This window comes from Lampetra planeri, chromosome 23 (assembly GCF_965212315.1).
Source record: "Lampetra planeri chromosome 23, kcLamPlan1.2.h2, whole genome shotgun sequence".
In the NCBI taxonomy this organism is placed as follows: domain Eukaryota; kingdom Metazoa; phylum Chordata; class Hyperoartia; order Petromyzontiformes; family Petromyzontidae; genus Lampetra; species Lampetra planeri.
The window spans coordinates 6,842,018-6,855,767 of record NC_136129.1 but is presented as its reverse complement, the minus strand read 5'-3'; the positions used below and the strand labels follow the sequence as shown (position 1 = coordinate 6,855,767).

Sequence of the window (13,750 nt, the reverse complement as noted above, 5' to 3'; positions counted from 1 at the left end):
AGTCACGTAGAAGGGAAATAATAAAATAATAAACATTTAACATAATAAAATACAATTCTCACGACGTTTCGGCCACAACGCGGCTGCTTGCGTTGTGGCCGAAACGTCGTGAGAATTGTATTATATTATTATGTTTTATTTTTTATTATTTTATTATTCCCCTTCTACGTGACTTTACCGAAAGAACCAAGAAGATGAATCCCTGCAGTCACGAAAGCTTTAAATCGACCTTTAGCGATGTCTGCTTCACCAGGGCCCCTTTGTTACCATGTCAATTGCGCCAACGACCCCCACCCCGCGATTGTGAAATATATTTCACCGCCACACACACACACATCCAGTGCTGTAAACAGGCTGTAAACTGCACGTTTCGTGGTAGGCTTTTGTGTGTGTGTGTGCGTTTCACTTGAGGCTTACTCCATACTTTGAACGCAGAGAGCCCCAGGGTTTAAATACTTCTAGATTTGAAGCTTACGTGACTGCAAGGAATCATATTCTTAGGTTTTTTCGGTAAAGTCACGTAGGTAAAACATCAAAATTAATGAAAATAAAATAAAACAAAAATCACGACGTTTCGGAGGCAACACAAGTCTCCGTCATCAGGTGGGACCGTCACAGCCGAATTAGCTACTTATTATCCTTTCGTCAACCGGTCAGTCGAGTCAGTGGCGTTTGCATCTTGAGCGCTTGGTGCAGGAGACGCGTGTTGTTGGCCAGCTGTCAGCCGCGCAGTGTTAAATCGACGATTATTCACCGGTACATGGTCGAACGTAACTCGTTTCTTCCGCTGGTTCTGCGTTTGTATGTTTTCGCTCACGGCTTTAAAAAAAATATTAATAATCGAGAAACCTTTTTTCGAGCTTAGTAAAAAAATTTTTTACCCCTTTCCACATCCGAAGGTGAAAGCAGATGGCTCTCCAGCAGACGACCGAAAATCCGCAGGCTTCCGCGGAAGACGACTACCCGACCTATATTCAGGAATTAGCCAATGGATATCGCAAATCGAAGGTGAGTCTTCGTCTTGCGGTCCTCTTGTCTGAAACTCGGCACAGTCGTCAACAACATTGCAATGAAATGCATAAATTCTAGATTTGAAGCTTTCGTGACTGCAAGGATTCATACTCTTAGGCTCTTTCGGTAAAGTCACGTAGATAAAATAATAAAATAATATTTTTTCATTTATTTTTATAAAATAATATAGTTTCATTTATTATTATGTTATTTTATTATTATTATTCTTTTTTTACCTACGTAACTTTACCGAAAGAACCTAAGAGTATGCATACAAATAGCTATTTTGCATACAGCACAAGAAGGGCGATTGCCCGAAACGTCGCCTATTATGTGTGTGCCCCCCCCCTTATTTTTTTAAAGGCCGTGTGTTAGTGACGAATGTCAATAATAAAGGTGTTTTTGCACGCTTTTATTATTTATCTCACTTCGTCTGTTGTATCCTCAAAAAAGAAATCGTGTAACTAAATTTTTACACACTTCCCAATGTGCTATCGACATACTGATGACAACACTATATTCTATCATAAAAAATCAAAAACATATTTTTAAACTTTTACACGCTTTTATTTAACTTACTGTATGTGTTGTATCCAAAAATCTTGTAACTCAATTTCAACCGTATTCCCAATGTATCGACTGCAAACTTCGTATAGCTGTCATACTGATGACAATACTATATTATATCATTAAAATTTTAAATAAATATGTAAAAAAAAACTTGGTATACTTATGTCATACTGATGACAATACTATCTTCTATCATAAAAAAAATTTATATTTTTAAAACATTCTTTTTTATATGTTATGTTTCCGCTTGGGTCTAATTGTTCACGGTAAACTGACGTTGGCTGTAATTGGCCACGGTCCCTTACGTTATGGCAAGCTTCAGGGCCACTTCTTGGAGTCCTGGAGTTCTGCCATTACTAGTACAACTCATAAAAGCGTGTTTAAAAAAAGTTTTTTTAATATTACTTATTTTGTGTTAGATCGCGTAAATATAAAAGTGCCGTTAAACCCACCACCCGACACAGCCAATGAGTAGTAAGGTGTGGTGTCACGTAAACAGAACGTGGCAATTCGTTACTAATGCAGATGAGTCGGAGACTGGTTACTCGCTTCTTTAAACACGAGTGCAGCACTAACCGGTTGTGTGCTGGAGAGTAAATACACAACATTTTCAATTCGAGTACGACGTTTCGCCAGTAATTGCAACCAGCATCATCAGGCGGCAGCCAGAGTTGTGGAGAAATCCTCCTCCTGTTTCGGTCTTCAATAGAGGGACACACGTGACGTCGTCACACTAAAGTGAAGAACGTTTTGCGTGTTTGTGACGCCTGTTCATGCACCGCTGCCAATGCGGTCGACGATTCTGTACCGCAAAGTAACGGTATCTAAAACTAGGGTGTAATCGTGCACCGAATCGTCGATATTTAGTATCAAGTTCATGATGCGCATCATGCATGCTTCGAATGGCATGTTGTACGAATCCGTCTTTTCAGTTCATTATTGTTGTTGTTGTGGACGATACTGGGGGAGTGGGGGGGGGCATCTACAGCGGTGTACATTGCACATTTATACCTGGAGTGCAGGCGGAATGAAACACTGATCCGACCTCACCTCCAAAATGAGATGTTTTTTTTAACTCAAACTTTTCCATTGCAAGACCTCCGATTAGCTACGGACGGTGCGAAATAAGTTCAACATGCAGTACATAACAAGACAGGCACTCTGCCACGGCACCATCAGCAGATCGTGATAGGTTCATGATACAATGTTCATTCCTATGCCGCTCCACACTGCTGAATGAAGGCATTCCCATATTGCGTGGGGGGTTTAACCAGACTTTTAGTCGTGATAACATGGGGCAGAGACGTTTCGGTGGAGCACGCGTGTTCAGTTTGTTGCAAAGGTTCGCTGTTGTAGCCCAGGGGCCGCCCTGGTTAACGCTGTGGGTGTCTCAACAATGTGAAAATTACACGCGCCGCCTGCTTCGCAGTTGAACGTCTAAGATCCCTACTCTAAGATCCCTACTCTAAGATCCCTACTCTAAGATCCCTACTCTAAGATCCCTACTCTAAGATCCCTACTCTAAGATCCCTACTCTAAAATCCCTACTCTAAGATCCCGACTCTAAGATCCCGTGCCGTTGTTTGAAGAAGAGTCGGCTGGCCATCGTGTGTCGGTGTGACGGTGCAAATTTGATCAATTGCTCGCACATCAATGATGGAAGCCACTTAACAACATCCACCCATAACCGTTTGCTGGCCAGTGCCGCGTTCACGTTGTGTTTCACAGAGACAGCGGCCATAGGGCGCGGAGCCTCAAGACGCACTGAAACATGAGGAGCGTGGCACAAGTATTCCTAAGTAATCTGGATCACGCTTTGGAAAAAACTCACAAACACACGCACAAATTGTTTGAATCGCGCTATGTGTCTGTGATTCCTGCACCAAAGATCCTGTTTACAGCCTGTGAGCTGGGGGTGTTCGATCTCCTTGAGGACACCCCGGACCGTGCCGGCATGACGGTAGCAGCGTTGATGGCAGAGATGGGGCGAGCAGGAGAACAGCAGCAGGAGCAGGAGGGTGCAGGAAAAGGAGAAGCGGTGAGCAAGGACGGTCTGGAGCGACTGGTGGATGCCTGCGTTGGGCTGGACCTGCTGAGAGTGAGCACTCACGAGGGAACAGGTATACACCACTGGTGCAAAATAGGGCTGTGTCACATACGTACACACACAGCCGTCAGTCATTTCTAAAGTAAACTATTTAAAAAAATAGTTTTACCAGGTAAGGCCCACTGAACTATATAGCTCTTTTTCAGAAGCGAATTGGTCACAACTGATAGCTCAACGAAGTGGCTTATCGTGTGGAAACGTTTATCAGCCAAATACTGTACTCTTAAACGCATGTTTATAAACACGGTGGGAAAAAACCGGAGGACCTGGAGAAAAATCCACGCGACCACGGGGAGAACATGCTAACTCCGAATATACAGCAGGCGTCAGGGTCGGGATCGAACCTCCGACCCCCTGCATACCAGGCGAGGTAGTTAACATTTAAATAAATCAGATAATTTATTTCAGTTGGCATATGAATAACTAAAATGAAGTGGACAAAAATAGTAATTTCCAGTACGGTTTTGCCTTTCAGTTTTGTTTATTCTCATTTGTCTGTGCATGCGGTCCATACTTGAATTCCCTGTTTGGTCTGCTAATTGATTCCTTACGGAGCAGTTATCTCAAACACCCATTTGTTTTGACACTTCGAGATATACTACATGGAACACGTGGTATAAATAATAAATTATGATGATAATAATTCACCCAGATACACGTGATGCCTATGGCCAATCACCCAGGATGCACTCAATCTCATCAGATCTTGGCAGCTAAGCGGGTTTGAGCCTGGATAATGCATGGATAGGTGACCACCAATAATCCATTATTCTGTAGTTCACTCCCACCTTCGCTAACTCAAACTGACCATTGTATGGTCAAAACCCTCACTGCCTGCATGGCATGGGAGACCCCTCATCCAGCAGTGATTTGTCAAACAGGCTGTACATGTGATTGGTGTAAGTTGTGAAAATATTAACAGTTCATTGTAACGGCGAGTCCTTTCCTGCGTAATGGTAGCATAGAGTAGAACGGTTCTGTGTGTTTGATTAAAGCTGCTTTAAAAAATAAAAAATCTGCAATGGTGAGCCCCACCGCTGTTTATTTCCCACAGTGATTTACAGCAACACGAAGCAAGCGAGCACCTACTTGACTCGCTCCAGCCCCAAGTCCATGCACGACGTCATGATCTTCAACTCGCACACTCTCTACCCCTTGTTTCATACTCTCCCATCGGCTGTGAGGTGACCGCGACAAAACCTCTTCTACTTTTATATACTTATATATTTGTCCCAGGTGTAAGGCTCACTGAGCTTTTTAAAAAGCGTCCTGGCTGCAAATGATAGCTCAATCAAGTGGCTAAATCACGTGGAAATTCACAGCAGCCAAATACTCGAAACGCGTGTTGATTCATAATGATGCGGAGGGAAAAACCCGAGGACCCGGGCAAAAATGCACGCGACCATGGGCAGAACATGCAAACTCCAAATATGCAGGTGTCAGGGTCGGAATTGAACCTAGGACCTCCTGTATACCAGGCGAGGTAGTTAATATCTTGCCACCATGGCTCCCTTAGCGTCTGTCCTCAGAGTCATCGCAATGCGTGAAAACAACTATTCAATGTGGATGAGACCGTTTCGGCTCACCAACACTGCAGGCCAAAGCACTTTTGGCAGCCTTTGGTCTAGCACTGGTGAGACAAAGCCACGAAAGAGGCTATCTCTGGTGTAGGCCAAGCAGTTTCAAGGGCTGTGCACACATTATAAGCAAAATCATCATGTGTGTAGTTAAATGCAGACTTGACGCCTTGTAAATTGGTGTATACAGTATTTGGTGTTTTGACATCTTAACCCCTGTATTATTGCCAGAAAGAGTATTTTTTATCAGGATTTATCAGGTTTAAACGAGCAGGTACATCTAATTGTTTTCATTTTGCCCAATTGTCTTGCAGAGAAGGTAAACACCAGCATAAAAAAGCTTTTGGAGTACAATCTGAGGACATATTTGAGGCCCTGTACCGGTAAGCTTCATCATTGTTTTTTACATTTCACAAGGTCTTTGGATAGTCATCATCAATCATGATTCATCTACCTGACGAAGGCCTCCCCAAATCCGCCAGCATATATCACTATCTTGTGATGTAATAATCGCACGGGTAAATTGAAACGCTCCATCTCTTCGGCAGGCGTGATACTGGACCCGTTCTGCCCTCGGCTGCCCACTCCATTATTTCTTGGCCATCGGCCATCGGGGATATAATGCTATCCAGCAACTTGAATGTGTCAAACTGCTGCATCGTTGCTTGTGTGCAGGACAGAGGAGGAGAGGATGAAGTTCATGCGTTTTTTTTATTCCGTCTGGTCAAACGACGGCCCCTATATCCTCAATGCCTTCGATCTCTCCTCCTTCAAGGATGTCTGTGACGTTGGAGGTGAGTTGAGGACAAGCCAGCAATGCATGCCACCAGATAAGCACTGAATATCTTTACACACTTGGTCGTGCACAACTCTGGACCGGACTCCAGCTCTTTGGCCGAAGTATATTTGACAGTGGCGCAAATAACAAATACCGTACAAGAGTTAATTCCCGACATCGCTCGTTAAATAGCGTTTAGATGTGTTACATTGACATTTTTTTTAAATATCCTGTTGTCTTGTAAACAACTTGATGTAATGCAGATCAGCCTTGCAACTGAGACAGTGTATCTTACGTATCTTTGATCTTTAGTTGAACTCCTTGTTTAAATCAAGGATACTGCGACGATTGCTGTGAAAATTTTAAATTACTTTCAACAAAAAAATATCTTCCAATGTCAGTGCGAGTCTGTATCTCTCTCGTAGATTGTCGTAGTTTAGTGGTTAGCGCACGGCGCTACGAACCCGGCGACCCGGGTTCGATTCCCGCTCACGGCCAACACCAGTGACGATGATCTGAACCAGTTCTGGGCCTCCCCCTAGGTCGACTCAGCCTAAAATGAGTACCTGGTGAGGTGTGTACACATCGGCACTGGGGAGACAAAGGCGTCCGGGCGTGGTGCTGGCCACCCACCCCCTCGTGTGCCGTGCCGGCTTTCGTAGGTGCTCGCTAACAGCACTTGCCCCTGCAGTCTGTTAAGGCTACACGGGAGGCCTTTGTCTTGTCTCTGTCGCAAAAAAAACAAGAGTGAGAGTAAAGCTGGCTGTTGTCAATTGCAGCAGCAGGAAGGCGCTGATAAGATCGTGTGTTTGCTTTCATGAGTGCAGGAGGCACGGGTGTTTTGACTCAGCAGTTTGCCAGAATGTACCCCGACGCCCGGGTCACCTTGTTCGACCTCCCAGATGTTTTGGAAGTCGCACAGAAGCACTTCCTCACCTCCGGCAGCGTGAAGCTGCACGCAGGTGACAACACTGGCTGCGGCTTCCCATCGTCGTGTGGATTTTTTCCTCCGGTTTTTCTCGCCACATTTAGGAACATTGCGTTGAGTGTACAGGTAGTCCCCGACTTACGACGGAGATGCGTTACGACGACCCCATCGTAAGTCGACAATGTCGTAAGTCGAAGATGGCCTCGCCTACCCAGCGAGTCTTAAAGAATGGTTGACCAGTGTAATAGAAAGCGGTCACTTTATTGATAAACCTTCTCTCCCTATCTTGATTCGAAGCTTTCGTGACTGCAGGAATCCATACTCTTTGGTTCTTTCGGAAAAGTCACGTAGGCAGAAATAAAATCAAACAAATCGCGACGTTTCCATCGTCATCAGGCTACCCCTATCCCTCTAAAATCTGCGCTCGTGTGTAACGCTTCGCGTAGGTGACTTCTTCAAGGACAAGATGCCTGAGGGCGACCTGTACATCCTGGCGCAGGTCGTACACGACTGGAAGGAAGAGCAGTGCCTCACGCTGCTCCGCAACATCCACTCCAGCTGTCGGCCAGGTCACTCGATTATTGCTTTTATCTTGTAGCAAGAAAGTGTCCGCGGGGATGGGGGGGGTATTTGCACAGCGTTGTTCCCCTCTTTGCATAAAAATGGAACTTAATAATTGTTTTTTTACCCTTTTATCTGGTAACAAAACTGACACCTTTTTTTACGAGGAGTCATGTTTGCATAGACCACAATACCTGCAGTCATAATGCAAACAAAAAACATAACTCTGATAATGTATGCACTGTCCTTGAAGTTGATTGGTCCACACCCGAGACAGCTTTTCTTAGAGCCTAGTCTCACATGGGTTGGACCAGATGACGCCAAAAGGCGCACAACTCAAAATGGAACTTGTTTCTGGCCAAATCATTCGTGCCATTTTCACGTCATTTCGGCACTTTGTGTGTGGCAGTGGACTGAATCGGCCAATGCGAGACGGTACAGTACCTCAATATACTTGGCGTGGTGAGACTGGGTTCCCCATAATCAGATTCCGTTTATCCGAATGAAATGAATATGGGGAAAAAACTCATGGCAAACGTAGGTAAATTATCCACTTGTTTTCAGCAATTCCCATGGCAGTCTTAATTCTGTGCAGTTAATCTTGGCAATGTGTCTTTGTTACCTCTCTTTTTCGCCGATCTACGACTGCGGTTTCACGTTGCTGCAGGCGGAGGGGTTCTGATCATCGAGACTCTGCTGAGGGAAGACCGGACCGGGCCAATAACCGCGCAGATTCACTCTGTCATCATGCTGATGCACACCGTGGGGAAGGAGCGCACGGCCACGGAATACACGGAGCTGCTCACCAAGGCTGGGTTTCGTGATGTCCGCGTGGCCCACACGGGCAAGACGTTCAATGCCATTCTCGCGCGAAAATGACGCGCGCCGAGTAAAAACCGTCGCCAGAAAGAAAAAAACCCGATTTGGTTAATGGGAGATTTTTTTTGGGATCAGTTAAAAATTTTTATTTTTTTTTAAACTGGCAAATTATTTCTTTTACGCACGTTTTTATTCGAAATGACTTTCACGCATGCAAATATAATCGCCTTCCGATTTAACATCGCGCCAAAGTTTGTCTCTCAGCACTGGCCTATAACACAATTACAATGATGCATGTATGCTTGGTGTCACTCTGATCTCTGGTGGAACTGGGTGCTTGGGTAATAAAACTAACAAAAAATAAAAATCGTGGCTTCTTAATATAAAACTGGATGTGCTCATACTCTTCGGTTTTTTTCGGAAAAGTCACGTAAGTAAAAAAATATAATAATAATAATAATAAAATAATAATGATAAATGAAAATAACTAAATTAAATCACGACGTTTCGGAAGCAACACAAGCCTCCGTCATCAGGTGTAACTGCTCCAGTAAAATTACTGTAGCGTGTGAAGAAAGCTGTTCAAGACACGTGTTATCTCCCCCCCCCCCCGACTCATTGGCTCCTCCCTGCCCAGCACCCTATAAAAAAACACGTGTCTTGAACAGCTCTCTTCACACGCTACAGTAATTTTACTGGAGCAGTTACACCTGATGGCGGAGGCGTGTGTTGCTTCCGAAACGTCGTGATTTAATTTCGCAATTTTTTTGTCTGCTCACAAGTAATCCCCATCGACGTACGGTGACCACTGGTGGTAATTACTGGTGAAACGTCGTACACTCAGATTGTAAATGTTGTAGATTTACTCTCCCAACACACAACCGGTGTGCTGTACTAGGAACGAATTGGTCACGTTCTGTTTACGTGACGAGCCTTTTTCGAATTGGCTGTGTCGGGTGGTGGCGGCGGGTTTAACAACACACATTTATACTTGTACTAGCTGTACTACCCGGCTTCGCCCGGGACTTGTATCCACCACGCCCGGCCGCCTTTGTCTCCCCAGTGGCGATGTTAATACGCCACACCAGTTACTCGTTTTGAGGCTGAGTCCCTCCCTCACCACTCTCCCTCCCTCACCACTCTTCCTCCCTCACCACTCTCCCTCCCTCACCACTCTCCCTCCCTCACCACTCTCCCTCCCTCACCACTCTCCCTCCCTCACCACTCTCCCTCCCTCACCACTCTGTAGAGGACGTGAAACTTTGATGAATTTACCTCAGAGTCGCGTGGTGGGTGTCGAGGCCTAGTACCGTGCAGAGCCTCCGGCCTCGCCTGATTTTCCCACCCGGCTGACGCTGGGTACGGGTGCCGTTCCCCCCCTCCCCCGCGCTACAATAATACTGTCTAATCGCTATAATTTTATAATCGACCGACCCTATAATAGTAATTGCACACATTGTGGTGGGGGGGGGAGTGAAGAGGACGTGAAAGTTTGATGAATTTACCTCAGAGTCGCGTGTTAATGCGTGCGCCTATTTTTAACGGGAATTAAAAATGGCGTCCACCCCGCCGCGAAGGCGTCGCTACCCGTTGCCAGGGGCAACCGCCGTCCAATGAAAGTGCGTATGGTCCGGCGACACACAGACAGACAGATTTGCGATTTTATATATATAGATTTATGGGTGCTACCACCAACTTGGCCATGTCACCACCCCGGGACAAAGTGCCAGGTTGAGTGTGGGGAGTGTGGAGGTTTCTGAGGCACATCTAGACTCTTTTTTTTCTGAGGCGCTGAGCAACCTGCAACCTGACCCCCACCCCCACCCACCACCACCCATCTCGCCCTCCCTTCTCCTTGGCTCCCCTCTGATTCCACAATCCATCTCAATTCCGCGCATTAGCCCATTGCCCCCCCTGGATGCATTCTCCCCATTGGCGGCCTTTCGTGTCCACCTTTCTCACCGATCTGCTTCAGTTTTATATTCCACTGCGAAAATGTAGATCTGCTGGCTCACGGAAGCTCGTGCTGCTCACGGCCCTCGGGGTCGGCCTCCCGAGGGCCGTACGCAGCTTGGCCCAAAACAGCTCCCGCCCGATGTCATCGTCGGGCCACACGATGTACGTCTTGTTGTTGACAATCCTGCGCATGCGGTAGTAGGCCGACAGCTTGTATCTGGGGATCGTTTCGAGGAAAACCATGATGAGAACGTCCTTGTGCTCGTTGAAGAGGCGGTAAGAGGCCATCTGGATCTCCATGGAGCACCACTCGCTGAGCAGGTAGCTCTCGCTCACCACGCAGATGGTCTTGCGGCTGTTGTAGATCGCGTCCACGATGTTGTCAACGATGTACTTGCCCAGCATGAAGTCGCGGTGATGGACGCAGAGCTTGAAAAAGGGCGGGCCCTCTTTCTCCAACTGGGGGACCATCTCGGACATGACCCAGTCCTCGTTCATCGAGTTGTACGAGATGAACGCGTCGTAGGTGTACACCTGTTTGTCCGCGGCGTTGCGGGGGTAGTCACGGAACCAGGCTCGGAACATGTAGTAGCCGTAGATAATGTGCCAGCGCACCTTTGCGTACACCAGCGGGATGAGGATGGTGAGCAAGATGGTCGGGGTCGTCGAGAGGAACATGATTTTTCCCAACTTTTCATGACAGACGGATGTGTCAAAGTCGACGAAACGGGAAAACGTGAATCCATGTCCCACTTCACATTGCAACGTGTAGAGGCCAGTCACCTGTATATTGCTGGCGAATGACCAGTTTTTAAACCAGGCATTGTCGCAAGTGCAATCTACAGGATTATTTCTCAAGTCTAAATATTTCAGGTTTGTCATGGGTGTAATTAACTCCTCCGTTACATAACGAATAGCATTATCATTGAGATACAATGTTTCCAAGTGTGTCAGGTTCTGAAACTGCTGGTTGTTGATGGAACCCAGTCCATCGTTGCCAAGGTCTAAGCTGGATAATTTTTTAAGTTTGTAGAACATTGTCTTGTTCATTATTTGTAGGCCACTGCACACATCGTGAATATCAAGGTATTTGAGGTTATGCATGCCATCAAAAGGGTGCCCTTCGTGGAACAACAGTTTGTTGCCACCCAGTTGAAGTTTTTCCAAAGCGTAAAGCCCCTTGAAGAGGTTTTTAGGAATGCTCTTCATACCATATGGCTGTTGGGCACTCAGTTTAAGGTTAATTAGATTGGTCAGTTCAACAAAGGGTGGGTTTTTAATGGTTGGGGAGTTATATACAATCATGTTCTTGACCAGGTCGAGGACACGCAACGAATGTAGCCCAGCAAACACAGCTCGGTTGTCCAGGCTGCGGATTGCATTCCTGTCGAGGTAAAGATTTTTCAAATTTGAAAGTTCAGAAAATGTCTCTCCTTGAAGATACGAGAGAGCATTGCCACCCAAGTCCAAAAACTCCAGGTTTGTTAAATTGGAAAATACACTTCGATTCAGAATTTTCAATCTATTGTTTCGTAGCATGAGGCTTTTTAGATTTTTGAGCGGGGAAAATGGCGACTGGACGTTCAAGCTGCGGATGACGTTGTTTTCCAGCACCAGATAACTGAGGTTGTGCAAACCGTCGAAGGGTCTTTGGCTCAGTCTTAAAATGTCATTTCCGGTTAAGTCTAGCTTGCGAAGGTTTTTCATATGAACGAAGGCGTAAGATTCCAATTGAAAGATATAGTTGTTCTTAATAAATAAGTTTTCTAAGTAAGGAAGAGGCGTGCATATCACACATGTGGAGTTATCCTTTTTTACACAAGACTCTAACACCTCAATTTGGTTCCTGTTCAAAGTTAAATTACGCAACGTGTTGTTGGGGCTCAGGAAGTTGTACCTCTCTACTGACTTGATTCTGTTGAATGAAAGGTCCAAACTTTCAATCTCACGACAGTCGCAAAAAGATTCACTCACGTTTGAGATGTAGCTATTCGTCAGAGTGAGAGACATTACCTGCCTGGTTACGTTCAGCCGACAAACTAAATGCAGATTTGGCAAACTACGCAAGGGTAAATATGCGAATGTGAGTGTTTTTGGAAACATGTTATTTAACGTTTGAAGTTTAGAGATGTTCAGGTTTCTCATGCTAAGTCTCAGTTGCAAGAGGCTACTCATGTTGAGGCCCGCGAGTTCTGAAACATTCGTGAGGCTGCTGTTGAACAAATCGAGTGAAGTAATGTGATTTAAGAAGTCGTGCTCAAGGGAAATGCTGTCAATAGAGTTGTTTGAAAGAAACATCAATTCCACGGTCTCTTGAAGTCTCAGATTCTTTCCGACAATTATCTTTGTGAGCCTGTTGCTCTCCAGATTGAGCGATTGCAACAATGGCAACTCGTATATGGCCTCCACGACCCGCGAGAAGTTCGACAATTCGTTGTTGGTGAGACTCAGTTGAATTACATTTTTCAAGGGCTTGAACATTTCAAGTGTGGGCTCAAGCCTGTTGTTATCAATGATCAATTGTTTGAGATCTACTAACCCATTGAAGGCACCAGGTATTAGCCTACTGATGTTATTAAACGACAGGTTGAGATGTTGAAGTTGGCCAAGGCCGTTGAATGCTCCCGCCTCAATGACATAAATGTGGTTGATGTCCATCCTCAGGTGGATCAGGCTGCCCAGTTTTATGAAGCTGTTGTTCCTAATCACGGTCAAGGCATTGTTAGATAGGTTTAGTATCACGGGAGCTCCATGGAGGTCGGATATGGCTTCTTCCAGTTCATGGATATTTCTATGCACACAGTTGGCAGTCGTTATAGGCATCTGCTTACAGTTCTTTAATCCATAGCCGTGTCCCACAGGCAGCGCAAGAAGCAAAAGGCTGATACAAATGAGCACGCGTCTGCAGCTATCATTGGGCACTTGTTGGAGCGTTGCCCTTGCACACGATGCTGCCATGGTGCTCTACGCGTGGCCGGCAGTAAAGCCCTCCGTTGTTGATGGCGGCAGTGTGTAGCGCCAGGTGGAAGTTATGGGATGTGCTCTGGTTGTTTTCGTTATCTCGTTCTCGGTCAGAATTGCGAGGATGTGGGTTCCTTATGGAGATAGTGTTCCCAGAAGCAGAGTCCTGTGTGCATGGTTCAAAAGAGGAAACAGGGACGTATCAGTGATTGCTCATTGTAGGGCTTTTATTATTGTATGACAGTGTTTATGAATATGAGACACGATTGCAACATCAAATCATCTACAATTAAAACGTTACAATTTTCATGTAAGCGCTGCGATAGAGTTGTTTACAAATTGTATTATGCCCGTCCAAATTAAAATTTTAAATATATCCTTTATCATCGTGAGCCATCGTGAGCTGGATGAAGGCCTTCACCATGGCTTCATAGTCGCTCATGATGCAGCGATTCCACAATCCATCTCAATTCTGCACTTTA

The 13,750-nt window shown here is 45.6% G+C and overlaps 2 protein-coding genes across 5 annotated transcripts; one reads left to right on the top strand and one right to left on the bottom strand.

Moving 5' to 3' along the window:
• Nucleotides 1-305: 305 nt before the first annotated feature.
• LOC144726359 (acetylserotonin O-methyltransferase-like) lies at nucleotides 306-8,718 on the top strand. 4 transcript variants are annotated; one of them, XM_078604993.1, is made up of 9 exons: nucleotides 306-375; nucleotides 900-1,008; nucleotides 3,470-3,701; nucleotides 4,743-4,872; nucleotides 5,580-5,648; nucleotides 5,941-6,059; nucleotides 6,871-7,005; nucleotides 7,418-7,540; nucleotides 8,200-8,718. In XM_078604993.1, exons 2-9 carry the CDS (start codon nucleotides 910-912, stop codon nucleotides 8,409-8,411), a joined length of 1,119 nt encoding a protein of 372 aa, XP_078461119.1. In that variant the 5' UTR covers nucleotides 306-375; nucleotides 900-909; the 3' UTR covers nucleotides 8,412-8,718. The 4 variants fall into 4 exon arrangements, with proteins under 4 accessions (XP_078461119.1, XP_078461118.1, XP_078461117.1 ...); XM_078604992.1 differs by having other exon boundaries at nucleotides 323-603; XM_078604991.1 differs by lacking the exon at nucleotides 306-375 and adding an exon at nucleotides 630-756.
• A 1,541-nt stretch (nucleotides 8,719-10,259) lies between these two features.
• Nucleotides 10,260-13,405, bottom strand: LOC144726358 (toll-like receptor 4). Its single transcript, XM_078604990.1, is given in 2 exon segments — nucleotides 10,260-10,391; nucleotides 10,394-13,405. Coding segments are annotated over 2 exon segments (2,901 nt in total). The 5' UTR covers nucleotides 13,266-13,405; the 3' UTR covers nucleotides 10,260-10,362.
• Between the last annotated feature and the right edge of the window lie 345 nt (nucleotides 13,406-13,750).